At 67.1% G+C, this 24,892-nt stretch overlaps 3 protein-coding genes across 4 annotated transcripts; all 3 read right to left on the bottom strand.

Annotated features, from left to right (window-relative positions):
* Nucleotides 1–473: 473 nt before the first annotated feature.
* FTL (ferritin light chain) lies at nt 474–2,754 on the bottom strand. The gene is made up of 4 exons (XM_038381471.2): nt 2,174–2,754; nt 1,287–1,433; nt 999–1,124; nt 474–765 (listed from the first exon to the last, which is right to left on the bottom strand). The coding sequence occupies exons 1-4, from the start codon at nt 2,273–2,275 to the stop codon at nt 610–612; spliced, it is 531 nt and encodes a 176-aa protein (XP_038237399.1). The 5' UTR covers nt 2,276–2,754; the 3' UTR covers nt 474–609.
* A 4,943-nt stretch (nt 2,755–7,697) lies between these two features.
* LOC119847077 (apoptosis regulator BAX-like) lies at nt 7,698–11,389 on the bottom strand. 2 transcript variants are annotated; one of them, XM_038381462.2, is made up of 6 exons: nt 11,244–11,387; nt 10,904–10,955; nt 10,288–10,458; nt 9,684–9,816; nt 9,248–9,346; nt 7,698–9,048 (listed from the first exon to the last, which is right to left on the bottom strand). In XM_038381462.2, exons 1-6 carry the CDS (start codon nt 11,374–11,376, stop codon nt 9,013–9,015), a joined length of 624 nt encoding a protein of 207 aa, XP_038237390.1. In that variant the 5' UTR covers nt 11,377–11,387; the 3' UTR covers nt 7,698–9,012. The 2 variants fall into 2 exon arrangements, with proteins under 2 accessions (XP_038237390.1, XP_038237391.1); XM_038381463.2 differs by lacking the exon at nt 9,248–9,346 and having other exon boundaries at nt 11,244–11,389.
* Nucleotides 11,390–14,382: 2,993 nt separating this feature from the next.
* Nucleotides 14,383–24,043, bottom strand: LOC119847078 (apoptosis regulator BAX-like). Its single transcript, XM_038381464.2, has 6 exons — nt 23,819–24,043; nt 23,440–23,488; nt 17,767–17,934; nt 17,141–17,276; nt 16,773–16,877; nt 14,383–15,592 (listed from the first exon to the last, which is right to left on the bottom strand). Exons 1-6 carry the CDS (start codon nt 23,865–23,867, stop codon nt 15,491–15,493), a joined length of 609 nt encoding a protein of 202 aa, XP_038237392.1. The 5' UTR covers nt 23,868–24,043; the 3' UTR covers nt 14,383–15,490.
* Between the last annotated feature and the right edge of the window lie 849 nt (nt 24,044–24,892).

Genomic DNA, 24,892 nt, shown 5'->3' with positions numbered 1-24,892 from the left:
GGGGTCAGACTGTGGGGGGCACCCCTGGTGCAGCTGAACCAAGCCCCTGTTGCAAGGGGGCACTCAGTCCATCCCAGCCAAACACCCGGGTGCCCCCTTCCACCACTGAGTTTGGGTGCGTTGGCTGGCCCTTCTAGGATGCTGCTCACAGGATGGGAGGGAGCAGGGGCAGGGACCCCCAGGACTCCACCTCAGTACAAGGGGGCAGAGACAGGCAGCTGCCCCCCTCAGGGTTAATGCCATTGGACACCCCATTAACCACCGGGGGAGTGCCAAGCTGGGGGGAGGGGGACTGGTGATGGGAGGGGACATAGCCCCCCCTCGGCAGAGGTTAGTGTGGTGCGGGGGATGGGGAGCTAGGACTCCTGGGTTCTGTCATGGGCTTTGCAAGTGGAGTGGATGGGTCTAGAGGCCAGGATGCCAGGGTCCCCCCCATCCCTAGGGTGCCAGCCAGACACCTCACACAGCCGGAGTGCTAATGCCAAGCTTTTATTCAATGCCAGTTACAGACTTTGGAGGGGCTGGGTCACCCCGTGATCGGCAGGCAGGGGGCTCCGGCCCGGCTGGGCAGCAGGATTTAAGGGGCCGGCGCGGTGGGCAGCTCGAGGCTCAGCTGCTGTCGTGCAGGGTGAGCCGGTCGAAGAGATACTCGCCCAGCCCCCCCTCGGCCGCCCCCACGCGCCGCAGGTTGGTCACGTGGTCGCCCAGCTTCTTGAGGAGCTTCACCTCCTCGTCCAGGTAGTGGGTCTCCAGGAAATCGCACATCTTGGGGGCAGGAGAGGAGAGTTAGAGATTGGGGGGGCATCCCCTTGGGCCTTCCCCCCCCCCACACTCATGGGTTCTACCCGTGGCTCTGGCAGGGGAGGGGGGGGTAGAGGGCTAAGAGCAGAGTGGGCTGGGAGCCAGGACTCCTGGGTTCTCTCCCGGGCTCTGGGAGGGGCGGGGGATCTGGTGGTTAGAGCCCAGGGACCTGGGTTCTCTCATGGTGGGTCACTCACATGTGGGTCCGCGTGGCTCGTGGCCACCTTGTGCAGGTCCAGCAGTGCCTGGTTGATCGTTTTCTCCAGCTTCAGGGCAAAGTCCATGGCGGCCGCCCCGTTGCCCCACTCGTCCTGCTCCGGTTTCTTGCAGGGGCAGAAGGGGGAGGGGGTTAGGGCCATGCCAGGGGGGAGATGGTGTCCCCCTCAAACCTTCCCCTACACCCCAGCATCCCTCCCTCCTGCCCCAACCAGCTGCCCCCAGGCCCCCCCCCCATGCCCCCCATTCCTGCCCCCACTCTGGCTCACCTGGATGGCCTGCAGGAGGATGCGGCCCCCCCGGCGGTTCTGGAAACTCAGCATCCGCTCAGCCTGCTCCCGCTTCTCGCCTGACAGGTGCCGGAAGAACTCGGAGAAATGGGCCAGCGCCACATCGTCCCGGTCGAAGAAATACCCCTGGGGGGGGTAAAAGACATCAGTGAGCCCCAAGGGTGGAGCTGCCCCCCCATGACCCCCAGATCCAGGAATCGGGGAGAAGCCTCCCAGAGAGTCCCTACAGCTGGAGAGTGCGGGAGGAGACCTGTGAAGCTAGGGACTGCCCCAGAGTTCCCCCACCCAGGACCCCCTAATCCAGGGACACACCCCCCCACAGCCAGAGACCTGCCCGCAGGGGACAGCCCCAGCCCAGGGGTTGTTAATGATTAACGGCACGGGGCGGGGGGCAGGATCCATGGAGGCTGGACTCTGCCCTAGAAGAGCCTGGTAAACAACAGACGGTGGGGCTGGAGGGGGTGTGTGGGCGCGCGCGTGTTAGGGACCCAGGCAACCAGAGCTGGCACCTAGGGGTGGGGGGATAAAAGTCTCTGCACTGGGGACAGGCATGTAGGAAGCGTGAGGGGTGGGTCTGGGAGCCAAGACTCCTGGGTTCTCTCCCCGGCGCTGGATCGGGGTGCAGTGGCCAGAGCGGGGGGCAGGACTCCTGGGTTCTCCCCCAGTGCTGGGAGGGGAGCGGGGTACAGTGGCCGGAGCGGGGATCTGGGGGCAGGACGCCTGGGTTCTCTGCCGGCGCTGGGAGGGGAGCGGGGCGCAGTGGCAGGAGCGGGGCTGGGGGCAGGACTCCTGGGTTCTCTCCCCAGCGCTGGGAGGGGAGCGGGGTGCAGTGGCCGGAGCGGGGTGCAGGGGGAGCCGGCACTCACCAGGGACTGGTAGCTGTAGCTGGCTCGCAGCAGCTGGTTCACCAGGCGGTTGGTGCCGGCTTCGCTCTCGGGGTCGTAGTTCTGGCGGATCTGGGAGCTCATGGCGCTGGCTGGGTGCAGAGGCCCGGGGGGTGCTGGGTGCCCGCGGGGTGCAGAGGCCCGGGGGGTGCTGGGTGTCCGCGGGGTGCGGGGCGGTCTCGGGGGGTAGAGGCTCCGTTCAAGCACTGTTGAAGCAAGAGCCGGGGGGGGGTCTGTAGGGTCTGGGGCGCTGGCGGGGACCCTTTATACCCGCCCCACCGCGGCTCTTCCCGGCTCTGCCCGCCCCCCCCGCCGCTAGCAGCCACCGACACGCCCCACACACCGGGGGAGGGGCTGGGAGCCAGGACGCCTGGGTTCTATTCTCCGCTCTGGGAGGGGAGGAGGATCTAGTGGTTGGAGCAGTGGGACTGGGAGCCAGGACGCCTGGGTTCTCTCCCGGATCTGGGAGGGGTGTGCAGGGCTCTCCCCTGTCTGGGAGGCTGGTGGAGAAAGAGAGAGAGAGAAGCGCCCCCCCCCCCGCCCCAGCTGCCCCCTCCAGACTGTGACTCAGCACAAACCTTCATGTCAGCATGACTTGGCAACCCCCCGCCCCAGCCCTTGGGCTGTTCTCTTCGTTGCCCCTCTCGCAGGGCTGAGCGCATGTGACGCACCAAAAGGCAGAGAACCCAGGAGTCCTGGCTCCCAGCCCCCCCACTCTAACCACTAGACCCCACTCCCCTCCCAGAGCCCAGGAGTCCTGGCCCCCAGCCCCCGCCCTAGCCTGATCTCTGGGTTCCTGTTTTTGGGGCTCATCGGTGGATGCGGGCCAGGCCAGTTCCCTGGGGCCAGTCACGGGGCGTGGGGAGACAGGGGGGTTGGTTTATGAGCTAGGGCTGGGAACAGGCTGGGGGTCAGCGGGTTCAGGGTGGGTACGTCGTAAAGGGCCTGGCTGGGCCCGTGGGGGGGGCACTGGGAGTGGCTGGGCCCACAGGGAGACATGGTGGGGGGGGCAGGTGGCGTCCATGGGGCGGGTGGTTTCTGCTGACTTCAGCTCTCTGGGGTCGGGGCGCGTGACAGGCGGGGTGGGGAAATGCGAGCGATTGGAAGGTCAAGTGGGTCAGACCAGAGTGGGGGCTAGGAGCCCGGACGCCTGGGTTCTCTCGCTGGGACGTGAGTGGGGTGTAGTGGTTAGAACGGGGTGTTGGGGCAGGGGCTGGGAGCCCGGATGCCTGGGTTCTCTGTGTCTGGCTGCTGGAGGCACCCCCTCTGCCCTCAAACCGAGCGCGTCTCCCTCCCCAGGGTAGGAAGTTCCCATGGAGCCAGGCAGGGTCCAGCTGTTCCCAAACTGCCCCCCCCCACTGCTGGCCTTCGAACCCAGGGCTCCTGCCTGCTTCAGCCAGCCCCTGTCCCCCCCCCAGCTCTTCCCCCAGCCCTTCCCCCATTTGTTCACCCCCTGCTCCAGACAGCCCCCAGCCGCCTCCATCCTGGCATCGCCACTGGAGTGCAGCCCCCCATCTTCTCAGCGTGTGTGTCCCCCCCCACAGCGCTGGGTGCTGCAGGAAACCCAGGATGGTACTGAGTCCCAGGACAGGTGAGACCATCCAGTTTGGCCCCGACCCAAACCTGACGGGCTGGGCTTGGCCCACGCAGCAGGGATGACGTTTCATTTAAAGCCCTGAGCTCCAGGAGTCCCGGGATTTATGGGACAATCTGGGTTCGGGGAGTAAATGATCATTTTCTAGCCTGGTTTTGTTTTTTGGGGGAAACTAAGAATTGTGACACCAGGAGGCCACTATAAAAACCCCCAAATTCTTTGTGTTTTGCGTAAATGGGTTTAATTTCAAAGAAAAAATGTTCTCCCCCTTTTAGCGGGAGACAAACGGCCGCTGTGGGGCAGCAGACCCGTCCCCGCTCCCCACTGAAAAAAAGGAGGTAAGACTGTTACTGTTTTTTAAAACTCAAAAGCCAGACGTCTCCCATCCCATAGCAAATCTTTAGCCCTGGGGCTTGGACCCACACGCCTGGTGCTCTCACCTGGCCTGGCCCAGCCCCAGGGGGAGCCCTGCAGCCTGGCAGCCCCTTGCAGTCGCTCCTACTGGGGTGAGCCCCTTGGCTTCCTGCCCCCTGGGATCCCCCCTCGGAGCCTGCACCACCCTCCCAGGTCAGGCCGGGAGTCCCCCGCAGTGAATGCCCTGGATGGGCCCCGGACACAGACAGATCCCCCCAGAGGGAACCAGGCCCCCCCATCTCCTGGCTTGGGAGTGACTTGGCCAGCGAGGGGAACGCAGGGGGGAGTTGGGGGTCTGGGCACAGTGCGGAGAGTCCTGGGTTAGCGCCGGGAACAGAAATTAGCTCGGGTTAGTGCCCGAGCCTCCAGCTCCCCCCAGCAGCCCCACATGGAGAAACTCCCCCAGCCCCTTGTTCTCCAGCTGCTCGGACCCGGCCGATTCCCTGCCCAGAGGCACCCATGGGTGTTAGCTGCTGGGTGCCAATGGGACGGGCTGGACCTGGGCAGCCAGGCTGTTGCACCCGTGACTCTGAGTCGCTGCAAAGAGTGAACTACCTTATGCCCCCCCCCAGCAGTTAACCATGCAATCGCCCCCTCCCCCACTCTGCTAGGGCACCAGGGAGACCCCTCCCCACCAGGAGCCAAAGGCAGACGTCAGCCCCACCCCCACCCCCGAAATGGAGCGTGCATCGCAAACACCAGGCTGAGCCTGTGGGACTCCTGGCCACTGCAACATATCTCAGCCCACCAGCCTGCCCCCCCAGCCGGCTGGGGCTGGTGAGAACCAGTTGGGAGGGGGGAGCAGTGGCCTGGAACCCAGAGACCGCCCCCCATTGGAGTCTCCCCTCCCCAGCCCTGCCAATACCCCACACTCCCGACCCGCAGCCCCCTGCTAGCCCAGTCCTGGGGTCCCCCCCCAGCTCTGCAGGGGCCCTTCAATCAGACCCACAGTCTCTGCTGTATCACTCCTAAGCTTCTCCTCCCGGAGCCAGGGTAGAACCCAGGAGTCCTGGCGGAGGTCGGGTTGCCAGACGTTCGGTTTTCGCCCGGTCAAAAAGGGACCCTGGCGGCTTCAGTGGGCACCACTGACCAGGCCACGAAAAGTCCAGCCGACAGCGCAGTGGGGCTAAGGCAGCTCCCTGCCTGCCCAGGCTCTGCCCACCCCCCAAGCCCCTCCTGCACCCCAACCCTCTGCCCCAGCCTTGAGCCCCCCCACTCCCTAACTCCCTCCCAGACCCTGTACCCCTCATCCCTGGCCCCACCCCAGAGCCAGCACCCCCCAGCCACAGCCCTCACCTCCTGCTCCCTGCCCCAGCCCTACACCCCCCAAACCCCATTAACTCCCTCCCAGACCCTGCTCTCTGACTCAGCTCTGAGCCTTCTCCTGCCCTCAAACCCCTCAGACCTAGCCCAGAGCCCCCTCCTGCACCCCAAACCCCTCATCCCTGGCTCCACCCCGGAGCCCACAGCTCCAGCCAGAGCCCTTGCCCCTCCCAACCCTCTGCCCCAGCCCTGAGCCACCCCACACACCTTAACTCCCTTCCAGATCCCACACCCCTCATCCTTGGCCCCACCCCAGAGCCAGCACCCCCCAGCCAGAGCCCTCGCCCCTCCCAACCCCAACCCCCTGCCCCAGCTCGGTGAAAGCGAGTGAGGGTTGGGGGAGAGCAAGCCACCCAGGGAGGGGGGATGGAGTGAGTGGGGGTGTGGCCTCAGATAAGGGGCGGGGACAGGGTGTTCAGTTTTGTGCCATTAGAAAGTTGGCACAGAGTCGGGGTCACAGGGTCTTATTCAGCAGCTGAGCCATGACTCAGCACCAGGAGGGCTGTAAATGGGGGGTGAGGCGGGGTCATTGGGGCGATATGTCAAGTCGGTCACCAAGGATGATAATCACCATGGGGCCAGCTGGAAAACCAGCCCCAGCCAGATCTGCCTGTAACCCGCGTCAGTTTCTTTATCCCAGATTGCTTGCCTCCCTCTAGGTACAGGGGGGTCTCACTTTGACCCTTTGCCCGGCCTGGGGGGGACGGAAAGTCCTGCTGGGGCTGGTCCATTCTCACGGGAATACAAGGTCAGCCCCAGGACCGGGCTGTTAAATTCCCATCAGTGGGGCTGCCCAGCTGAGGCAGGCTGGTCCTGACCTGTCCTGGCACCATGCTGTGCCCCGGAAGTGCCCAGGAGTGAGGCCAGCTCCTAGGCAGGGGGGCCACGGGGCTCCGCGCACTGCCCCTGGCCCAAGTGCCAGCTCCTCACTCCCATTGGCCAGGAACCAGCCAATGGGAGCTGGGAGGGGGCGGTGTCTGTGGGCAAGAGCCACACAGAGCTGGCTGTTTCTGGGGTGCAGCGCGGTGCCAGGACAGGCGGGAAGCCTGCCTCAGCACCCCTGCTGCACCGCTGACCGGGAGACGCCCGAAGTAACCCCATGCCCCAACCCCCAGCCCTGAGCCCCCCAAACACAGCCCCCTCCTGCACCCCAAACCCCTCATCCCCGGCCCCACCCCAGAGCATGTTTCCCCAGCCCGGAGCCCTGACCCCCTCCCGCACCCCAACCCCCTGCCCCAGCCCTGAGCCCCCCAAACACAGCCCCCTCCTGCACCCCAAACCCCTAATTCCCAGCCCCACCCCAGAGCCTGCACCCCCAGCCCAGAGCCCTGACCCCCTCCCGCACCCCAATCCCCAGCCCTGAGCCCCCTCCTGCACCCCAACCCCCTCATCCCCAGCTCCATTGGGTCATGGGCATCAACAGTCTTCTTCAACGGGGTCGCCAGAAAAAGAGTTTGAAAACCGCTGGGGTAGTGTAACCGGGGAGCGAGGACCCTCCTTTGCCCGCAGTAAACCTGGCCGGGCACCTTGGCTACTAAACCAAGTCTTGTTGGCCCTCTTGGGCGTTTCGATCGAGGCTGGCGCTGGTGCAGAGATGCAGGAAGAACCCACAGCCGAACGCTTGCCGAGGCGATGTCCTTTGGGCAGGCTCCCGGCGGGGATGCGACCGGCTCGTGGTGTCTCCCTGGGAACTTGCAGGGGCTGGGCAGGGAAATCGTGCTTGGAAATCCGCGGGCCAGAGAATCAGTGACACACTGGAGCCATCGCCGGGGTCGCTCATCTCCTCGCCCCCGGTCCAAACCAAGCCCCCAGCCCCTGCGCATGGAAAGGCACCGGCCAGGCTGGAGTCCGAGGTCACAGGGCCCTTGCGCCTGCCCTGAGGTACCGGCAGCCGCCTGGCCCTGATGTAAATCGGTCTCCGGTGTCACCCAGGGTCCAGCAGGGCTGATCCCAGGCCATGCCGAGGAGAGTCGCCCTCGGGAGGGTAGAACCCGCCTTCGACCCCTCCGCAGCTGACTGGGCGCCAGGCTTCATACACCCCTCGCCCCTAGCAGCCTAGGAGAGATCATGGTGCTGGGAGGGCAGCAGGGGGAAATTGGGGTGTGGGGGAGCAGCGGGGTGTGTGTGTGTGTTTTTTTCTTCACTAACCTTTCAAAAAGTCACTAAAGTCTTGGATGTTTTCCCCACTCGTTTATTTCTTTGCGGGGCCGTCAGACAATTACAAAACTCCGCCATGCTCAATCGTGGTTTTAGTTGCGTTTCAACAAGAACAGGCCCCACGGAGCCGGGCGAGCGATGGGTTTGCCCGGTTTTCTGCATCGCTTTCAGCCCCGCCGCAGGACACCCCGCGCGCCGGCCTCACCTCCGGTTATTCTGTCTGATTACAGACATTGGCCCTGGAGCAACACACGACCCAGCGCGAGTGCAATCGCCAGGCCGGATCAGACCACTGTCTAGCGCCTCTGGCATGTTAATATCTTGCAAGGCCGGGTACAAGGGCACCATGCGAACGCTGGCTCTGGCCCCAATGTTTGCAGGACATTGGAAATAATCAGGGCCCCACCAAATTCACCATCCGTTCTGGTCCATTTCACGGCCAGAGGGGTTCAAAATTAGTCAATTTCATGTTTACCGCCAAAATTTCACGCTGTTGTAATCGCGGGGGGCCCGACCCAAAAGAGGATTGTGGGGGGGGTCTCAAACCTGCTGTGTGGGGGGGTCATGGGATTGCCCCCCTCACTTCTGCGCTGCCTTCAGAGCTGGGGCTCCCAGCAGCACAGAGAAGATCAAATTTCATGGGGAAGGCCCTATTTCACGGTCCGTGATAAGTTTTTCACAGCCGTGAAATCGGGAGGGCCCTATAAATAAGAAGCAGCATTCTCGCCCCTAGACGTAAACAAACTCGTCTGTCCGGCGACGGGCCGAACAGGAAGCAGGACTGCGTGGACTTGCAGGCGCTTTTGACATTGTTCAGTTTTGGAGGGCAGGGACGTAACACAAAGAAAATTCTACATTTGTTCGTTGCACTTTCCCGCTCGCACGACAGCCCCCGTGTGAGGGGAGATGAAAAAAAGTCTGTTTGGCTTTTCCCCCATGCAAATCTTTGTCACCGGGACTCACCACGGGCAGCGAAGCCTGGTGCACTTCGGATCCCGCGTTGCGGTTGCAATCCATGTCTCGATTTCCTGTTCCAATGGGTTCCGGCTCCGGGCGAACAGCGGCGTTAAAACCACGATTCGGCATGACTGGGTTTTTTTTTTAATCAAGTTAATCGCGATTCATTGGCAGCCCTGGTTATTTGTTCTTTTTCATTTGTGATTTTATTTTGGGGGCGGCAGGGGGGAAATGTTCACACATTCCCCGTCCCCCCAGCCTGTCTTCGCTCTGCAGACCTGGGGGCAGTGGGTAATCCTGCCCCTGTCCATCCACTGGTGTCTCTGCTGCGGGGGGGGCTGCTGATGCCCTCCCAGGTGGGGGGGCTGTGCCTCCCCTAGGCGGAGGAGGTGAGGTAGCTGAAGATGGAGTCCTGCCAAACAGAGGGGGGGAGGTTAGTGGCAGACGTATGCGACCCTCCCCCACCCAGAGACCCCCCCTCCCAGCACCCACACAAGGGGGAAGCAAGGGAGGGGGGCAGAGGGGGGAAGGACTGTGCCTGTGGGTGGAGGAAGGGGGTCCCTGCAGGGGGGGAGGAGTCCCAGAATGGGGGGAGGGGTCTCCGCACTCACCCAGCCCCCCTGGCGCTGGATCCAGGGGGCGACTCGCTCCCACAGGAAGTTTAGGGCCCAGTCGACCAGGGACCGGAGACAGTCGGACCCGCCCAGAGCCTGGGGGAGAGATTGCGGGGGGGGAGGGGGGTAAGCAGCCAACTGGGATCCTAGCTCCCAATCTGGGGAGAGAACCCAGGAGTCCTGGCTCCCAGCCCCCTCCCCGCTCTAACGACTAGACCCCCCTCCCCTCCCCAGGCCAGGGAAAGAACCCAGATGTCCTGGCTCCCAGCCCCGCACACCCTGGCTCTAACCACAAGACCCCACTCCCCTTCGAGGGGTAGAATGCAGGAGTCCTGGCTCCCAGCCCCCCCCCGCTTCAACCACTAGACCCCACTCCCCCGCCCCCAGCCAGGCGAGAACCCAGGCATCCGGGCTCAGCCCCCGCCCCCATTACCTGGGCGATGACCCTGTAGGTGAAGTAGAAGAAGACAACAACTCTGCCCCAGTTGATGCCGTCAGCGAACACCTGCTCCGAGACGGCGGCCAGCGCTGGCAGCGGGGGCTGCCCCGCCATGCACTGCACCAGGCTGCAGGGAGAGGGGGCATCAGCGAGGGGCTGCGGGTCGGGAGTGAGGGGCACCGGCAAGGTCGGGGGGGGGATCGGGAGTGAGGGGCAGCAGTAGGGCTGGGGGTCGGGAGTGAGGGGCACCGGCAAGGTCGGGGGGGGGGATCGGGAGTGAGGGGCAGTGGTAGGGCTGGGGAATGCTGGGGGTCAGAAGTGAGGGGCACGGGTAAGGTTGGGGGGGCTGCCGGTCGGGAGTGAGGGACAGCAGTAGGGCTGGGGGGGGCTGGGGGTCAGGAGTTAGGGGCACCAGCTAAGTCGGGGGGGATCGGGAGTGAGGGGCAGCGGCAAGGTCAGGGGGGGGACCTGCGGGTCAGGAGTGAGGGGCAGCGGTAGGGCCGGGGAGGGCTGGGGGTCAGGACTGAGGGGTAGTGGGTTGGAAATGAAGGGCAGCATCTGGACTTGGGGGGGGCCCTGCAGGTCAGGGTCTCCTCACCTGTCAATCTCAGGGTTCTGGCTCATGCTCCCCCATATCCGGTGCAGAGTCTCACGCAGGGACGTGACCTGGGGCCCATCGGGGGTGTCCTGGCCCCCCAGCTCATCCATGGTGACCAACCGGGCGGGCTGGGGCCTGGGGTCCTGCTGCTGGAGCAGGGACAGGACGAACCTGGAAGGGAACCAGCGGGGGAGGGTTACCAGGCCGTGGGGGGGGGCAGGGGAGGAGGAGCCCGTCGAGGGGAGGGGCTCAGGGGGTGGGATCTGGGAAGAACTGGGGGGAAGGTGGGGTGTAGGTGAGAGGCTCCAGGAGGAGGGGGTGCTGGTGGGGGAGGGGCACAGGTGAGGCACGGGAGGGGGCACAAGGGGGCATTGGTGAGGGAGGGGGCGCTGGTGGGGAAGGGGCCTGTGGAGGGTGGGGTCGCAGGGGGAAAGCCGGGGTGCAGGTGAGAGGGTCTCAGGGACTCTCCCTGGGTAGAGGTTGCCAGACAGGGGGCTGTAGTGGCTGGAGTGGGGTGGGGGGCAGGGCAGAAGAAAGGTGCGGGGGGAGGGGCACGCGGGAGAGGAGGGGCGGAGCTCCAGGGACCCCAGTTCCCGGGCGGGGGTCCCCCACTTACCCCCGGAGCAGGGATGCCCCGATGCGCTGGATGCAGGAAATACTCTCGGCACCTCAAAAGGAGAGAAAATTTATTGGGTTCCCTGCACGGAGCCCAGGCGTCCGGGCTCCCAGCCCCTCCTCCGCTCTACCCACTAGACCAACCCCCCAAGTCAAGGAGAGAACCCAGGAGTCCTGGCGCCCAGCCCCTCTGCTCTAACCACTAGACCCCCTCACCTCCCCGAGCTGGGGAGAGAACCCAGGAGTCCGGGCTCTCAGCCTCGCCCCCCCAGTTTTCGGACTTCCCGGCGTGAATCGAAAGTGAAAGCGGACTCGATGCCCCCCCACCCCCCGGCTCCTACCGGTGGGGGATGGGCGAGCAGCCCCAGGAGTAACCGGCAGCCCCCCGGCCTGGTGCGTCTCCATCCCGCTGACGCCCCGGGACCCCGCCCCGCATCGCCTGACGCCGCAGGGCAGGATCCGCATTCCGCCCATTTACACGTGTCCTGCCCCGGGCCAGGAGCCAGGACTCCTGGGTTCTCTGCCCTGCTCGCAGAGGGGCGTGGGGATCTAGTGGTTAGAGCAGGAGGGGCTGTGAGCCAGGACTCCTGGGTTCTCTGTCCTGCTCGCAAAGGGGAGTGGGGGTTAGTGGTTAGAGCAGGAGGGGCTGGGAGCCAGGACTCCTGGGTTCTCTCCCCAATTCCAGGAGGGGAGGGGGAGTTAGGGGCAGGTGACAGCCTGGGCTGTGGGGGGCATTTTTGTCACGAGCGACAGACAAGAAAACCGAGCAGCCGCAGTCCCGTGTCCGTGGATTTGTTTTGCACCAGCCCCTCGCACGGCTGGGGGTTGGAGGCGGACGCGGGGCCCGGAACGGTGTGGCCAGGCGCCAGTGGGTGATACTTGGGGGCCAGGGCCATCTCCAGTCCAGCCAAGAGCCAGGATTGGCACAAAGTGGGCTCGTGCAAACCGTGTGCATCATGCAGTTGTGAACGTGTCCTCGTGCTCTCAGGCACGACTACCCCAGGGTGCGTTCAATGCAATCACCATCAGCCCGGTCCGCTAACAGTGTGGCTGGGCCCCGTGTGGATTGCGCTGGCTGATTTGGGAACTGAAGTGAAAGTTGAATCCAATGATGTGTTCACACCATTTCTGGGCCCAGATTTGTTTCCCAGGCACCAATGAACCCAAACTGGGGGATCCCAGGTTAGGCCTGACTGATGAACAGAGCAGGCAGAGAACGGGGCTATTCCACACACGGGGGGGGGGGGGTTAGGTCTCTGGAGTGCCAGGTTTGGGGGGCTGTCTGCACGTGCCAGTTGTTCCTCCACATGAAACGCTCCTAGGAGCTCAGAGGAACCGAATGATTTTCTTATCTGTGGCAGGAACAAACCTGACTCCACACAGCCCGGCGGGCAAACATAGTGCCGTACAGGGCAGGGGTGAATTGCGCGTGCGAACCGTGTGTTGCCCTCGTGAAACGGGCTACAATCAGAAATATGGCATTTGAAAGTTTAACTGGAGGGGGCTCCTTGCCTGGGTGCCATTGGGCCTACGGCCGGCCCGCTCTAGTGGCTAGAGCAGGGGGTGCTGGGAGCCAGGACTCCTGGGTTCTCTTCTGGCTCTGGGAGGGGAGCTGAGTGATAGTGGCCCTGATCCGGGTGGGGCTGACTGGCACTAGTATAAAGCAGTAGCTAGGGTGTTAACCCTTTCTTTGGTCTCAGCTCCCCCATCCCCCATGCTGTGGGGCCAGGCTCCAGCTGTGAGCCAGCCCCTAGGGGCCTGTGGAACTACCTGCCACCTGCTCGCTCAGCGGCCGCTGAGCCACCTCCAGCCCTCGGGTGGGGAACTTCCCCTGTCCCATGGCTGAAAGGGGTTCCCTGCCCCACCCACTGGAGCAGCAGGAGCCAGGATGCCAGGGTTGATGGGCCCCGAGTGTGACCCAGGGCAGGAGGCCCGTGGGACTGGGAACAGCAACGATGAGAGGTTCTGGCCCATGTCCCTCTCTGCTCCGCCAGCTGGGGGCACTGCTAGGGGGAAGCTTGCAGCACCCGTCTTGGTCCCCACCCCCACATGTAAGACCCTACCAGCTTCTGTCCTTACAGTTTATTTTATTTTACACACAACTCCCCCCCCCCCGGTATCAAAACAGCCACAGTAGAAAAAATTACAAAGGAAGAATCTTAAATACAGAGACCCCGGTCGGGGGCGAGATAGGGATGGGGGGGGAGTGACACAGATGGGGGGACTGACGGATCGATGGGGGGGGACAGACAAATGGATGCGGGGGGTGATGATCACTGAGTAGAAATACAAAAGAGATATAAAAAAAACACAGAGTCCAGAGGCACTGGCAGCCGAGGCCCCCACAGGGGTGGGAGGGAGGATCTCTGCCCGCTACAGACCCCTCCCCTCTGGCTGACCCCCCCCCCCACTTCTGAGCCAGGGGGCGCAGCCACTAGCCAGGGTGGGGGGACACCCCAGAGGCAGTACATGGACACAGGATACTGGGCAGAAAGTCAGTGCATGGGGGCGGGCAGCGTGGGGGGCCCCCAGCGGGGGAGGGGATGAGGTACGCTGGGGGGGAGGGGCACAGAACAGGGATCGGAATGAGACGAGGTTAAAATTATGTTTCCTCTAAATTAATTACATCATCAGTCCCTTCTTAATAGCCCCGCCCCACATGTGACATCACACCCAACCCCCAAATTCATTACATCACCACCCATGACATCACACCCCCAAATCCATTACATCAGTCCCTTCCTAATAGCCCCGCCCCACCCATGACATCACAGCCAACCCCCAAATTCATTACATCACCATTCCTGCCCTATTGGCGCCACCCATCCATGACATCACATACTCCCTGACTCCACCCCCCCAATCATTTCAAGTACTGCCCCCCCACCCCCTTCATCGGCGCATGCTCCTGGCTCAGCCCCCCCTGGTTCAAAGGGCTGAGAGATCCCAGCCTGGTGGGTGGGTGGTGGTGGGTCAGCTCCAGATGTGCTAAGAGCCCCCAGCAGCATGTGCGCCTGGGGGGTGGGATCCTGCCAGCTGCTCTCCTCTCATCCGCCACACCCCAACCAGCCTTTCGGGGGGGGGGGGAGGGGCCTAAGCCAGGAACCATTGTTCTGCCCCACCCCCCCCATCACAGCTGGGAGCAGCATCCCCTCCATCCCCGCAAAGTTCCTGCCAACCCCCCGCCCTCCCCCAGCTGGTGGCTGCAGAGGGACATTCGGGGCAAATCGGGGAGCTGCCTGCTGTTCCCCCCCCAAGAGTTTACCAGTGGGCTGAAGGGGGGGACACGGCTGCTAGGGAAGGGGTCAGCCCCCATACAGGCCCCCTCCATACCTGAGAGAACACATCGCTTTACAAACAAGATTAAGTTAGTTACAGTACAAACGGGGGAGGGGGGGGAAGAGATAGCGGTGGGGGGGGTGGAAGATGGGGCCAGTCCCTTCCCCCACTACAGTACTGTTGTGAGTGCTCTGTACAAGGATTCTCCTGCTAGGGGGGCATCCCAGAAAACAGCCCCCCCAGCAGGGTTTTGAAGGGGGCCCTAAGGCCACACTGGAGTGAGAGGGCAACCAGATCTTATGCCTTGGGAAGGTGCTGTGCACAGCACTGGGGGGGCGGGAGGAGAGAGGCACCTGGCGCTGGGGTACCCTGGACAGAGGCACCCTTGTGGGGGGCCCTGCCAGGCTGGGGGGGCTGGGATGGGAAATCCCCACGGAGGTACTGGGAGGCGGGGGGGTTATGAGCAAATGAAACAGGCAGGGGGCTGCACCTGCTCACCTGGGGCGCTGGCAGCAGAGGGGGGCCCCCCCAACAGGTGTTTCAGGGAAGGAAACTGAGTCCCTCAGGTCACGGGCAGCCAGGCCTGAGCCCGCCCGACTAAGCTCAGCCCTCAGCGCCAGAACCAGCTCCAGCCCGAGATCTTGGGCCCAGTTCAGCCCCAGCCCCCGGAACCGGCCCCAGCCCAGCCCCCAGCCCCAGCCCCTGAGATCTTGGCCCCAGTTCAGCCTCAGCCCAGTCCCCGGCACCGGCCCCAGCTCCAGCCCCCGAGATCTCAGCCCCTGCTTCTGGAACCGGCTCCAGCCCCTGAGATCTTGGCCCCAGTTCAGCCTCAGCCCAGCCCCCGGCGCCGGCTCCAGCCCCCGGGATCTCGGCCCAAGTTCAGCCCCTGATGTTGGAACCGGCTCCAGCCCCTGGGAGATTTTGGCCCAAGTTCAGCTCCTGACACCGGGAACCGGCTCCAGCCCCCGAGATCTTGGCCCAGGATTCCCCGTGCGCAGCCAGCCTGTCAGGGAGTTAAATGCTGACCAGCCCCGGGTGGGGCTCAAGGCCTCTCAAGTCTCTGCCCCAGATGCAGGAGGGCATCCTGCCACACGGAGCGGCTGTGTCCCCCGACGACTCTGTCCCGATCCAGGAGGTGTGGGCCGGGCCAGGCCGTCACAGCGTGGGGTCCCGAGAGGTTTGTTCCGAGTTGTATACAAGGCACCAGGAATCGGGGAGGGAGCAAGGCTGGACGAGGGGAGCCGGCCCCCCGGGAGCCCAGCGCAGTCCAGCCGGACGTGGGGTGCTGCGGAGCGCACCCCTCCCCACCCTATGACATCTTCCAGATGGTGAGGGAGGCGGTGAGGACGCCGGCAGCAAAGATGGTGATGGTCTGCCAGGTGGGTGTGCCGAAGTAGGAGAGGAGGCCGTCCTGGGTGGTGGGGGGGGAGAACAAAGGGCACCACTGAACCATCATGGGAATGAGGCTGACATGCAATTGGCTCTGGGGTGGGGGCAGCGCCACACAATGGTTTAGGGGTCACTGGGGAGGCAGCAGAGTCTAGTGCGTTTGGAACTGGGCTGGGAGCCAGGACTCCTGGGTTCTCTCCCCAGTTCTGGGAGGAAAGTGGGGTGGGAGGGAGTGGAGGGATCTGGCAGCCAGGATTCCTGGGTTCTCTGACCGGCTCTCGGGAGAGTGGGGTCTAGTGGTTAGAGCGGGAGGGTGGGGGCTGGGAGGCAGGACTCTAGACTGTCTCTGGACACATTGGCTCTATGTCCATACCCTGGCTGGGTTTGTTCCTGGTGGGGAGACGCCCACAGGGCAGTTTACACCCACCCCCGTCAGCCCAGCGCGAGTCAATTCTCCAGCGAACCCTTCTCCTCGGACAGCGAGGGGCCAACGGTCACCCCAGCCACACAGCCAAACACCTCGGGGCCCTGTGAGCTCGGACTCCAGCTTGGCTAGTGACTTTCCACATGCAGGGGCTGCGTTTGGGCTAGTCCCTTCCCAGGCCCGTGGCCGAGGACATAAAACCCCCTGGCGACGTCTCCAGTGCGTCACTGATTCTCTGGCCCGCGGATTTCCAAGTACAAGGAGCATTTTGAGCTACGGCCCGAGGCCCTGCCCAGCTCCTGTAAGTCCCAAGAGAGATGCCGCGAGCCGGTCGCATCCCTGCCAGGAACCTGCCCGAAGGGTTGTGGTTCCCAAACCCCAGTTAGAACTGGAGGAAGGGCCGGCAGAGTGGGGTTCGGGGAAAGGCCGGGACACGGGCTGACCTGTGGGGGGGGACGTGTCTGATGCCTTGGGACGGGGAGAACCCGATGCAGGGTGAATTAGGCGTTCAGTCACCCCTCGCTAGATCAGCCCAGTGCGGGTGGACGGGAGCCAAGAGGTGGGGCTGGTGCCTGGTTAACCAGCCTGGTGCCGCCGAAGCAGTTTCGTTATCGGTTTGGTGAATCTAACTGTAGAATAACCCACCGGCTTTGGAGGTCATGCGGCGCTACCAGGCACCCGGTCACACATCGCTAGCTATGCAAATGAGGACAGTGCCTCATTTGCATGCAGCCTGGTAGGGAAGTGGGGGAAGGAGGGCGGCTCTGGCTGGACTCACCCATCCTCCCTGGGCCTGGATCCAGGCCAGCACATGCTCCCGGAGGTACTCCAATGTCCAGCCCACGATGGTCCGCACCAGCTCCGGGACCTTGGTGCACAGAGCCTGGAGGGAGAGGGGGGCAGCAGGTGAACCAGTGGGAGGGGTCAGCAGCAGCAGGGAAGGGGGCGCATATCCGAGAGGGAAAGGGCAGCCGGGGGCTGTCCGGTGGCGAGGGGTCTCACAGCCAGGGGGAGGGGGTAGCAGAAAGGCTGTAGGGGGTGGGAGGGACCTCACAGCCAGGGGAGGGGTAGCAGAGGGTCATGGGGGGGGGGCAGGGGTTTCACAGCTGGGGAGGAGGAAAGGGAGGGGTCTCCCAGCCACCCCACCTTGAGCACCAGCTTGCAGGCGAAGTAGAAGAGCGCCACGACCCGGCCCCAGTTGAAGGTCCTGTCGGAGAACATCTCGGCGGCCACCCGGAAGAAGACGTCCTTGGGGGCGTGGGCCCCCACCCGGTCAATCATACTGCGGGGGACAGAGGGTTAGAGCCATGCTGCGGGGGGGGGGAAATTACCCCTCCACGGGCTGGGGGGAACAGCCCCCATCAATTGCCGCGGGACAATCCTGTCGCCCCAGAGGAAGAGGGGCCGAAAAAGTGAGAACCCCTGCCTCAGTTTCCCCACTTGGAGAAGCGTTAACATGGAAGAGGGGGCAGCTGGAGTCAGGGAGGGTTGAGACTTGTCTGGGGATGGACGGAGTGGGGAGGGGGGAAGCAGCCGGGTCCCAAAGGAGCTGGGGTAGGCAGCTGGTCGAGGCTGGAGGCTAACCAGGACAGAGAGACCGACCCAAGAGTCCGGAGGGGGACCTAGGAGAGACCTGGAGGGGAGGGGTCTCTGTGGGGCTGGCACAAGGCAGAGGGGACTGCCAGAGGCCATAGAGCCCCATGGAACCAGATGGGGTAGGCCCCCCAGGGCAAGGGGTGAGATTGGTGGTGGAGGGGGGGAGCCACCCCCACCTCTGCAGCTCGGTGTTGCTGTCGAGCTCATCTCCGATGCGCCGCAGGCACTCGCTGAGCCGCTTGGTGTTCTCGTCGCAGAGGGGGGGCTCCGGCCCTCCCAGCTCTGCCCGGCTCAGCTCCACAGCCTGGGCGTCCCCACAGCGCTGGACCCGGTCCCGGATGAACCTGCCGCGGGGGGACGGGGTCAGGGGGGCGCCCGACGCTCAGACGCAGCCCCCAACCCCCCGACATGGCCCCATCCCCCCGCAACACAGCCCCATCCCTGAACCCCCAGTCCCCCGACACGGCCCCGTCCCCCCCTGACATGGCCCCATACCTAAACCCCCAGCCCCCTGACACGGCCCTGTCCCCCCCCGACATGGCCCTGTACCTGAACCCCAGCCCCCCGAACACGGCCCTACACCTGAACCCCCAGCCCCCCGACACGGCCCCGTCCTCCCCCGACATGGCCCCATTCCCTGCAACATGGCCCCATTCCTGAACCCCCAGACCCCTGACACCGCCCCATCCCCCGTACCTGAACCCCCCGCTCCCCGACACCGCCCCGCCCCCGTACCTGAACCCCCAGCTCCCAGACACCGCCCCACCCCCCGTACCTGAACCCCCCGCTCCCCGACACCGCCCCGCCCCCCGTACCTGAACCCCCCGCTCCCCGACACCGCCCCGCCCCCCGGTACCTGAACCCCCCGTCCCCTGTACCTGAACCCCCAGCCCCCCGACACCACCCCGCTCCCCTGTACCTGAACCCCCAGCCCCCGACACTGTCCCGCCCCCTGTACCTGAACCCCCAGCCCCCCGACACCGCCCCACCCCCCTGTACCTGAACCCCCAGCTCCCCGACACCGCCCCACCCCCCGTACCTGAACCCCCCGCTCCCCGACACCGCCCCACCCCCGTGTACCTGAACCCCCAGCTCCCCGACACCGCCCCGCCCCCGTGTACCTGAACCCCCCGTCCCCTGTACCTGAACCCCCAGCCCCCCGACACCGCCCCGCCCCCGTGTACCTGAACCCCCAGCTCCCCGACACCGCCCCGCCCCCTGTACCTGAACCCCCCGTCCCCTGTACCTGAACCCCCAGCCCCCCGACACCGCCCCGCCCCCCCTGTACCTGAACCCCCAGCTCCCTGACACCGCCCCGCCCCCTGTACCTGAACCCCCAGCTGCCCGACACCGACCCGCCCCCTGTACCTGAACCCCCAGCTCCCTGACACCGCCCCGCCCCCCTGTACCTGAACCCCCAGCTCCCCGACACCGACCCGCCCCCTGTACCTGAACCCCCAGCCCCCCGACACCGCCCCGCCCCCCCTGTACCTGAACCCCCAGCTCCCTGACACCGCCCCGCCCCCCTGTACCTGAACCCCCAGGTCCCCGACACCGCCCCGCCCCCCTGTACCTGAACCCCCAGCCGCCCGACACCGACCCGCCCCCCTGTACCTGAACCCCCAGCCGCCCGACACCGCCCCGCCCCCCTGTACCTGAACCCCCAGGTCCCCGACACCGCCCCGCCCCCTGTACCTGAACCCCCAGCCGCCCGACACCGCCCCGCCCCCCTGTACCTGAACCCCCAGCTCCCTGACACCGCCCCGCCCCCCTGTACCTGAACCCCCAGCCGCCCGACACCGACCCGCCCCCTGTACCTGAACCCCCAGCCACCCGACACCGCCCCGCCCCCCTGTACCTGAACCCCCAGGTCCCCGACACCGCCCCGCCCCCTGTACCTGAACCCCCAGCCCCCGACACCGCCCCGCCCCCTGTACCTGAACCCCCAGCCGCCCGACACCGCCCCGCCCCCCTGTACCTGAACCCCCAGCTCCCTGACACCGCCCCGCCCCCCTGTACCTGAACCCCCAGCCCCCCGACACCGCCCCGCCCCCCTGTACCTGAACCCCCAGCCCCCGACACCGCCCCGCCCCCCTGTACCTGAACCCCCAGCCCCCCGACACCGCCCCGCCCCCCTGTACCTGAACCCCCAGCCCCCCGACACCGCCCCGCCCCCCTGTACCTGAACCCCCAGGTCCCCGACACCGCCCCGCCCCCTGTACCTGAACCCCCAGCCGCCCGACACCGCCCCGCCCCCCTGTACCTGAACCCCCAGCTCCCTGACACCGCCCCGCCCCCCTGTACCTGAACCCCCAGCCCCCCGACACGCCCCGCCCCCCTGTACCTGAACCCCCAGCCCCCCGACACCGCCCCGCCCCCCTGTACCTGAACCCCCAGCTCCCCGACACCGCCCCGCCCCCCTGTACCTGAACCCCCAGCCCCCCGACACCGCCCCGCCCCCTGTACCTGAACCCCCAGCCCCCCGACACCGCCCCGCCCCCCTGTACCTGAACCCCCAGGTCCCCGACACCGCCCCGCCCCCTGTACCTGAACCCCCAGCCCCCGACACCGCCCCGCCCCCTGTACCTGAACCCCCAGCCGCCCGACACCGCCCCGCCCCCCTGTACCTGAACCCCCAGCTCCCTGACACCGCCCCGCCCCCCTGTACCTGAACCCCCAGCCCCCCGACACCGCCCCGCCCCCCTGTACCTGAACCCCAGCCCCCCGACACCGCCCCGCCCCCCTGTACCTGAACCCCCAGCTCCCCGACACCGCCCCGCCCCCCTGTACCTGAACCCCCAGCCCCCCGACACCGCCCCGCCCCCTGTACCTGAACCCCCAGCCCCCCGACACCGCCCCGCCCCCCTGTACCTGAACCCCCAGGTCCCCGACACCGCCCCGCCCCCTGTACCTGAACCCCCAGCCGCCCGACACCGCCCCGCCCCCTGTACCTGAACCCCCAGCCCCCCGACACCGCCCCGCCCCCCTGTACCTGAACCCCCAGCTCCCTGACACCGCCCCGCCCCCTGTACCTGAACCCCCAGCTGCCCGACACCGACCCGCCCCCTGTACCGAACCCCCAGCTCCCTGACACCGCCCCGCCCCCCTGTACCTGAACCCCCAGCTCCCCGACACCGACCCGCCCCCTGTACCTGAACCCCCAGCCCCCCGACACCGCCCCGCCCCCCTGTACCTGAACCCCCAGGTCCCCGACACCGCCCCGCCCCCTGTACCTGAACCCCCAGCCCCCGACACCGCCCCGCCCCCTGTACCTGAACCCCCAGCCGCCCGACACCGCCCCGCCCCCCTGTACCTGAACCCCCAGCCCCCCGACACCGCCCCGCCCCCCTGTACCTGAACCCCCAGCCACCCGACACCGCCCCGCCCCCCTGTACCTGAACCCCCAGCCCCCCGACACCGCCCCGCCCCCCTGTACCTGAACCCCCAGCCCCCCGACACCGCCCCGCCCCCCTGTACCTGAACCCCCAGCCCCCCGACACCGCCCCGCCCCCCTGTACCTGAACCCCCCGTCCCCTGTACCTGAACCCCCAGCCCCCGACACCGCCCCGCCCCCTGTACCTGAACCCCCAGCCGCCCGACACCGCCCCGCCCCCCTGTACCTGAACCCCCAGCTCCCTGACACCGCCCCGCCCCCCTGTACCTGAACCCCCAGCCCCCCGACACCGCCCCGCCCCCCTGTACCTGAACCCCCAGCCCCCCGACACCGCCCCGCCCCCCTGTACCTGAACCCCCAGCCCCCCGACACCGCCCCGCCCCCCTGTACCTGAACCCCCAGCCCCCCGACACCGCCCCGCCCCCCTGTACCTGAACCCCCAGGTCCCCGACACCGCCCCGCCCCCTGTACCTGAACCCCCAGCCCCCGACACCGCCCCGCCCCCTGTACCTGAACCCCCAGCCGCCCGACACCGCCCCGCCCCCCTGTACCTGAACCCCCAGCTCCCTGACACCGCCCCGCCCCCCGGTACCTGAACCCCCAGCCCCCCGACACCGCCCCGCCCCCCTGTACCTGAACCCCCAGCCCCCCGACACCGCCCCGCCCCCCTGTACCTGAACCCCCAGCCCCCCGACACCGCCCCGCCCCCCTGTACCTGAACCCCCAGCTCCCCGACACCGCCCCGCCCCCCTGTACCTGAACCCCCAGCCCCCCGACACCGCCCCGCCCCCTGTACCTGAACCCCCAGCCCCCCGACACCGCCCCGCCCCCCTGTACCTGAACCCCCAGGTCCCCGACACCGCCCCGCCCCCTGTACCTGAACCCCCAGCCGCCCGACACCGCCCCGCCCCCTGTACCTGAACCCCCAGCCCCCCGACACCGCCCCGCCCCCCTGTACCTGAACCCCCAGCTCCCTGACACCGCCCCGCCCCCTGTACCTGAACCCCCAGCTGCCCGACACCGACCCGCCCCCTGTACCTGAACCCCCAGCTCCCTGACACCGCCCCGCCCCCCTGTACCTGAACCCCCAGCTCCCCGACACCGACCCGCCCCCTGTACCTGAACCCCCAGCCCCCCGACACCGCCCCGCCCCCCTGTACCTGAACCCCCAGCTCCCTGACACCGCCCCGCCCCCCTGTACCTGAACCCCCAGGTCCCCGACACCGCCCCGCCCCCCTGTACCTGAACCCCCAGCCGCCCGACACCGACCCGCCCCCTGTACCTGAACCCCCAGCCGCCCGACACCGCCCCGCCCCCCTGTACCTGAACCCCCAGGTCCCCGACACCGCCCCGCCCCCTGTACCTGAACCCCCAGCCGCCCGACACCGCCCCGCCCCCCTGTACCTGAACCCCCAGCTCCCTGACACCGCCCCGCCCCCCTGTACCTGAACCCCCAGCCGCCCGACACCGACCCGCCCCCTGTACCTGAACCCCCAGCCACCCGACACCGCCCCGCCCCCCTGTACCTGAACCCCCAGCTCCCCGACACCGCCCCGCCCCCTGTACCTGAACCCCCCGCCCCCGACACCGCCCCGCCCCCTGTACCTGAACCCCCAGCCGCCCGACACCGCCCCGCCCCCCTGTACCTGAACCCCCAGCTCCCTGACACCGCCCCGCCCCCCTGTACCTGAACACCCAGCCCCCCGACACCGCCCCGCCCCCCTGTACCTGAACCCCCCGCCCCCGACACCGCCCCGCCCCCCTGTACCTGAACCCCCAGCCCCCCGACACCGCCCCGCCCCCCTGTACCTGAACCCCCAGCCCCCCGACACCGCCCCGCCCCCCTGTACCTGAACCCCCAGCCCCCCGACACCGCCCCGCCCCCCTGTACCTGAACCCCCAGCCCCCCGACACCGCCCCGCCCCCCTGTACCTGAACCCCCAGGTCCCCGACACCGCCCCGCCCCCTGTACCTGAACCCCCAGCCCCCGACACCGCCCCGCCCCCTGTACCTGAACCCCCAGCCGCCCGACACCGCCCCGCCCCCCTGTACCTGAACCCCCAGCTCCCTGACACCGCCCCGCCCCCCTGTACCTGAACCCCCAGCCCCCCGACACCGCCCCGCCCCCCTGTACCTGAACCCCCAGCCCCCCGACACCGCCCCGCCCCCCTGTACCTGAACCCCCAGCTCCCCGACACCGCCCCGCCCCCCTGTACCTGAACCCCCAGCCCCCCGACACCGCCCCGCCCCCTGTACCTGAACCCCCAGCCCCCCGACACCGCCCCGCCCCCCTGTACCTGAACCCCCAGGTCCCCCGACACCGCCCCGCCCCCTGTACCTGAACCCCCAGCCCCCCGACACCGCCCCGCCCCCTGTACCTGAACCCCCAGCCCCCCCGACACCGCCCCGCCCCCCTGTACCTGAACCCCCAGCCCCCCGACACCGCCCCGCTCACCCCTGCAGCAGCACCGCTCCCGTCTGCAGGATTTGATCTGACGTGGCCCCTGCACAGAGACAGACCCGGGCCCGGAGCCCCCATCACAGGGGGGCCGAGGGGCTCCCGGCCTCCCCCGCCCCGGCCCCGCCGCGAGAGGACCCAGGCGTCCGGGCTCCGAGCCCCCCCCGCCCCCACCCCCAGCCGCGAGAGGACCCAGGCGTCCGGGCTCCGAGCCTCCTCCCCCCCGCCCGCGCCCGCGAGAGGACCCAGGCGTCCGGGCTCCGAGCCCCCCCGCCGCCGCCCGCGCCCCCACCCACGAGAGGACCCAGGCGTCCGGGCTCCGAGCCCGTCCCGCCCGCGAGGGGACCCAGGCGTCCGAGCCCCGCCCTCTGCTCACCGCCGCCCCCCCGGCCGCTCTCGCTCTCCCCGCCCGGAGCCGCCGCCATCGCCGCACCCACGTGACCGCAGCCCGCCGGGCCCACGTGACCCGCGCGGGCGGGAGGGGGAGGAGCCGGGGGAGGTTCACGTGAAGCGACGGGCGGGGCGGTGACGCGTCCCCTGCGTCACGCGGGCGGAAGGGACCCGGCGGGGGCACGTGATGGCGAAGCAGGAAGTGACGTCACACGCCGGGGGCATTAAAGGGACAGCGAGACAAGCGGGGGCCTGTGACCCCTGCCCCCACCCCCTGTGACCTCTGACCCAGCCCTGACCTGCTGACCCCTTCATGACCCTCCCTGTGACCCACTCCCCCTTTGGGCCCCCCCAGCCCAGGCACGTCCCTGCCAAGGGCACCGAGACCCCCCCAGCTCAGGGCCACGCTGGGAGCACCAGGGCCGAGACCCGGGACGGGGCCGGGAGGGGGGAGTGTTAACCTGGCCCGGGGCAGGGGAGTTTTACTAGTTTACTGTCTCTGCTAACACGGGGCGTGCCTCGGTTTCCTTGGGGTGCTGCTCCAACACTAGCTGGGGATGGGAATTACGGGAGTGACTTCGCTGAGGGATGATACCTGGAGGCCAGCACAAACGGTGGCGGTTTCCCTGCGTAACCTGAGCCCAGGAGGGGGCTGGGGCCAGGTGACGCTGGGGGAGGCAGCAGGAAGGGGTTTCCATTTGGAGCTAGCTGGGGAGACCCAGAATCCAGGTCTGGGTTCCCCACGCCCCCAGAGGAACCTGACTGAGGGGTCCTGGTCTCTGCACCTACAAACTCTGTTTTGGGCTGTGCTCCTGTTGGAATAAACCTTCTGTGTTACTGGCCAGCTGAGAGTCACAGTGAATTGCAGGAAGTGGGGGGTGCAGGGCCTTGTCTCCCCCACACTCCATGACAGGCTCCAGGCCACACTGTGAGCACTGGGGACGAGCCCCACCCAGCTCAGGGCCATCCTGGGGGCACTGCAGACAGGAGCCTCAGCCACACACCTATGGGCCGCAAGAGGCAGTCGTCAGACGCAGGCCATTGCCATGATTGAGCAGAG

Source organism: Dermochelys coriacea, chromosome 23 (genome assembly GCF_009764565.3).
Source record: "Dermochelys coriacea isolate rDerCor1 chromosome 23, rDerCor1.pri.v4, whole genome shotgun sequence".
NCBI classification, from domain to species: Eukaryota; Metazoa; Chordata; order Testudines; family Dermochelyidae; genus Dermochelys; species Dermochelys coriacea.
The sequence above is the reverse complement of the archived record's forward strand: the minus strand, read 5'-3'. Positions and strand labels throughout refer to the sequence as shown.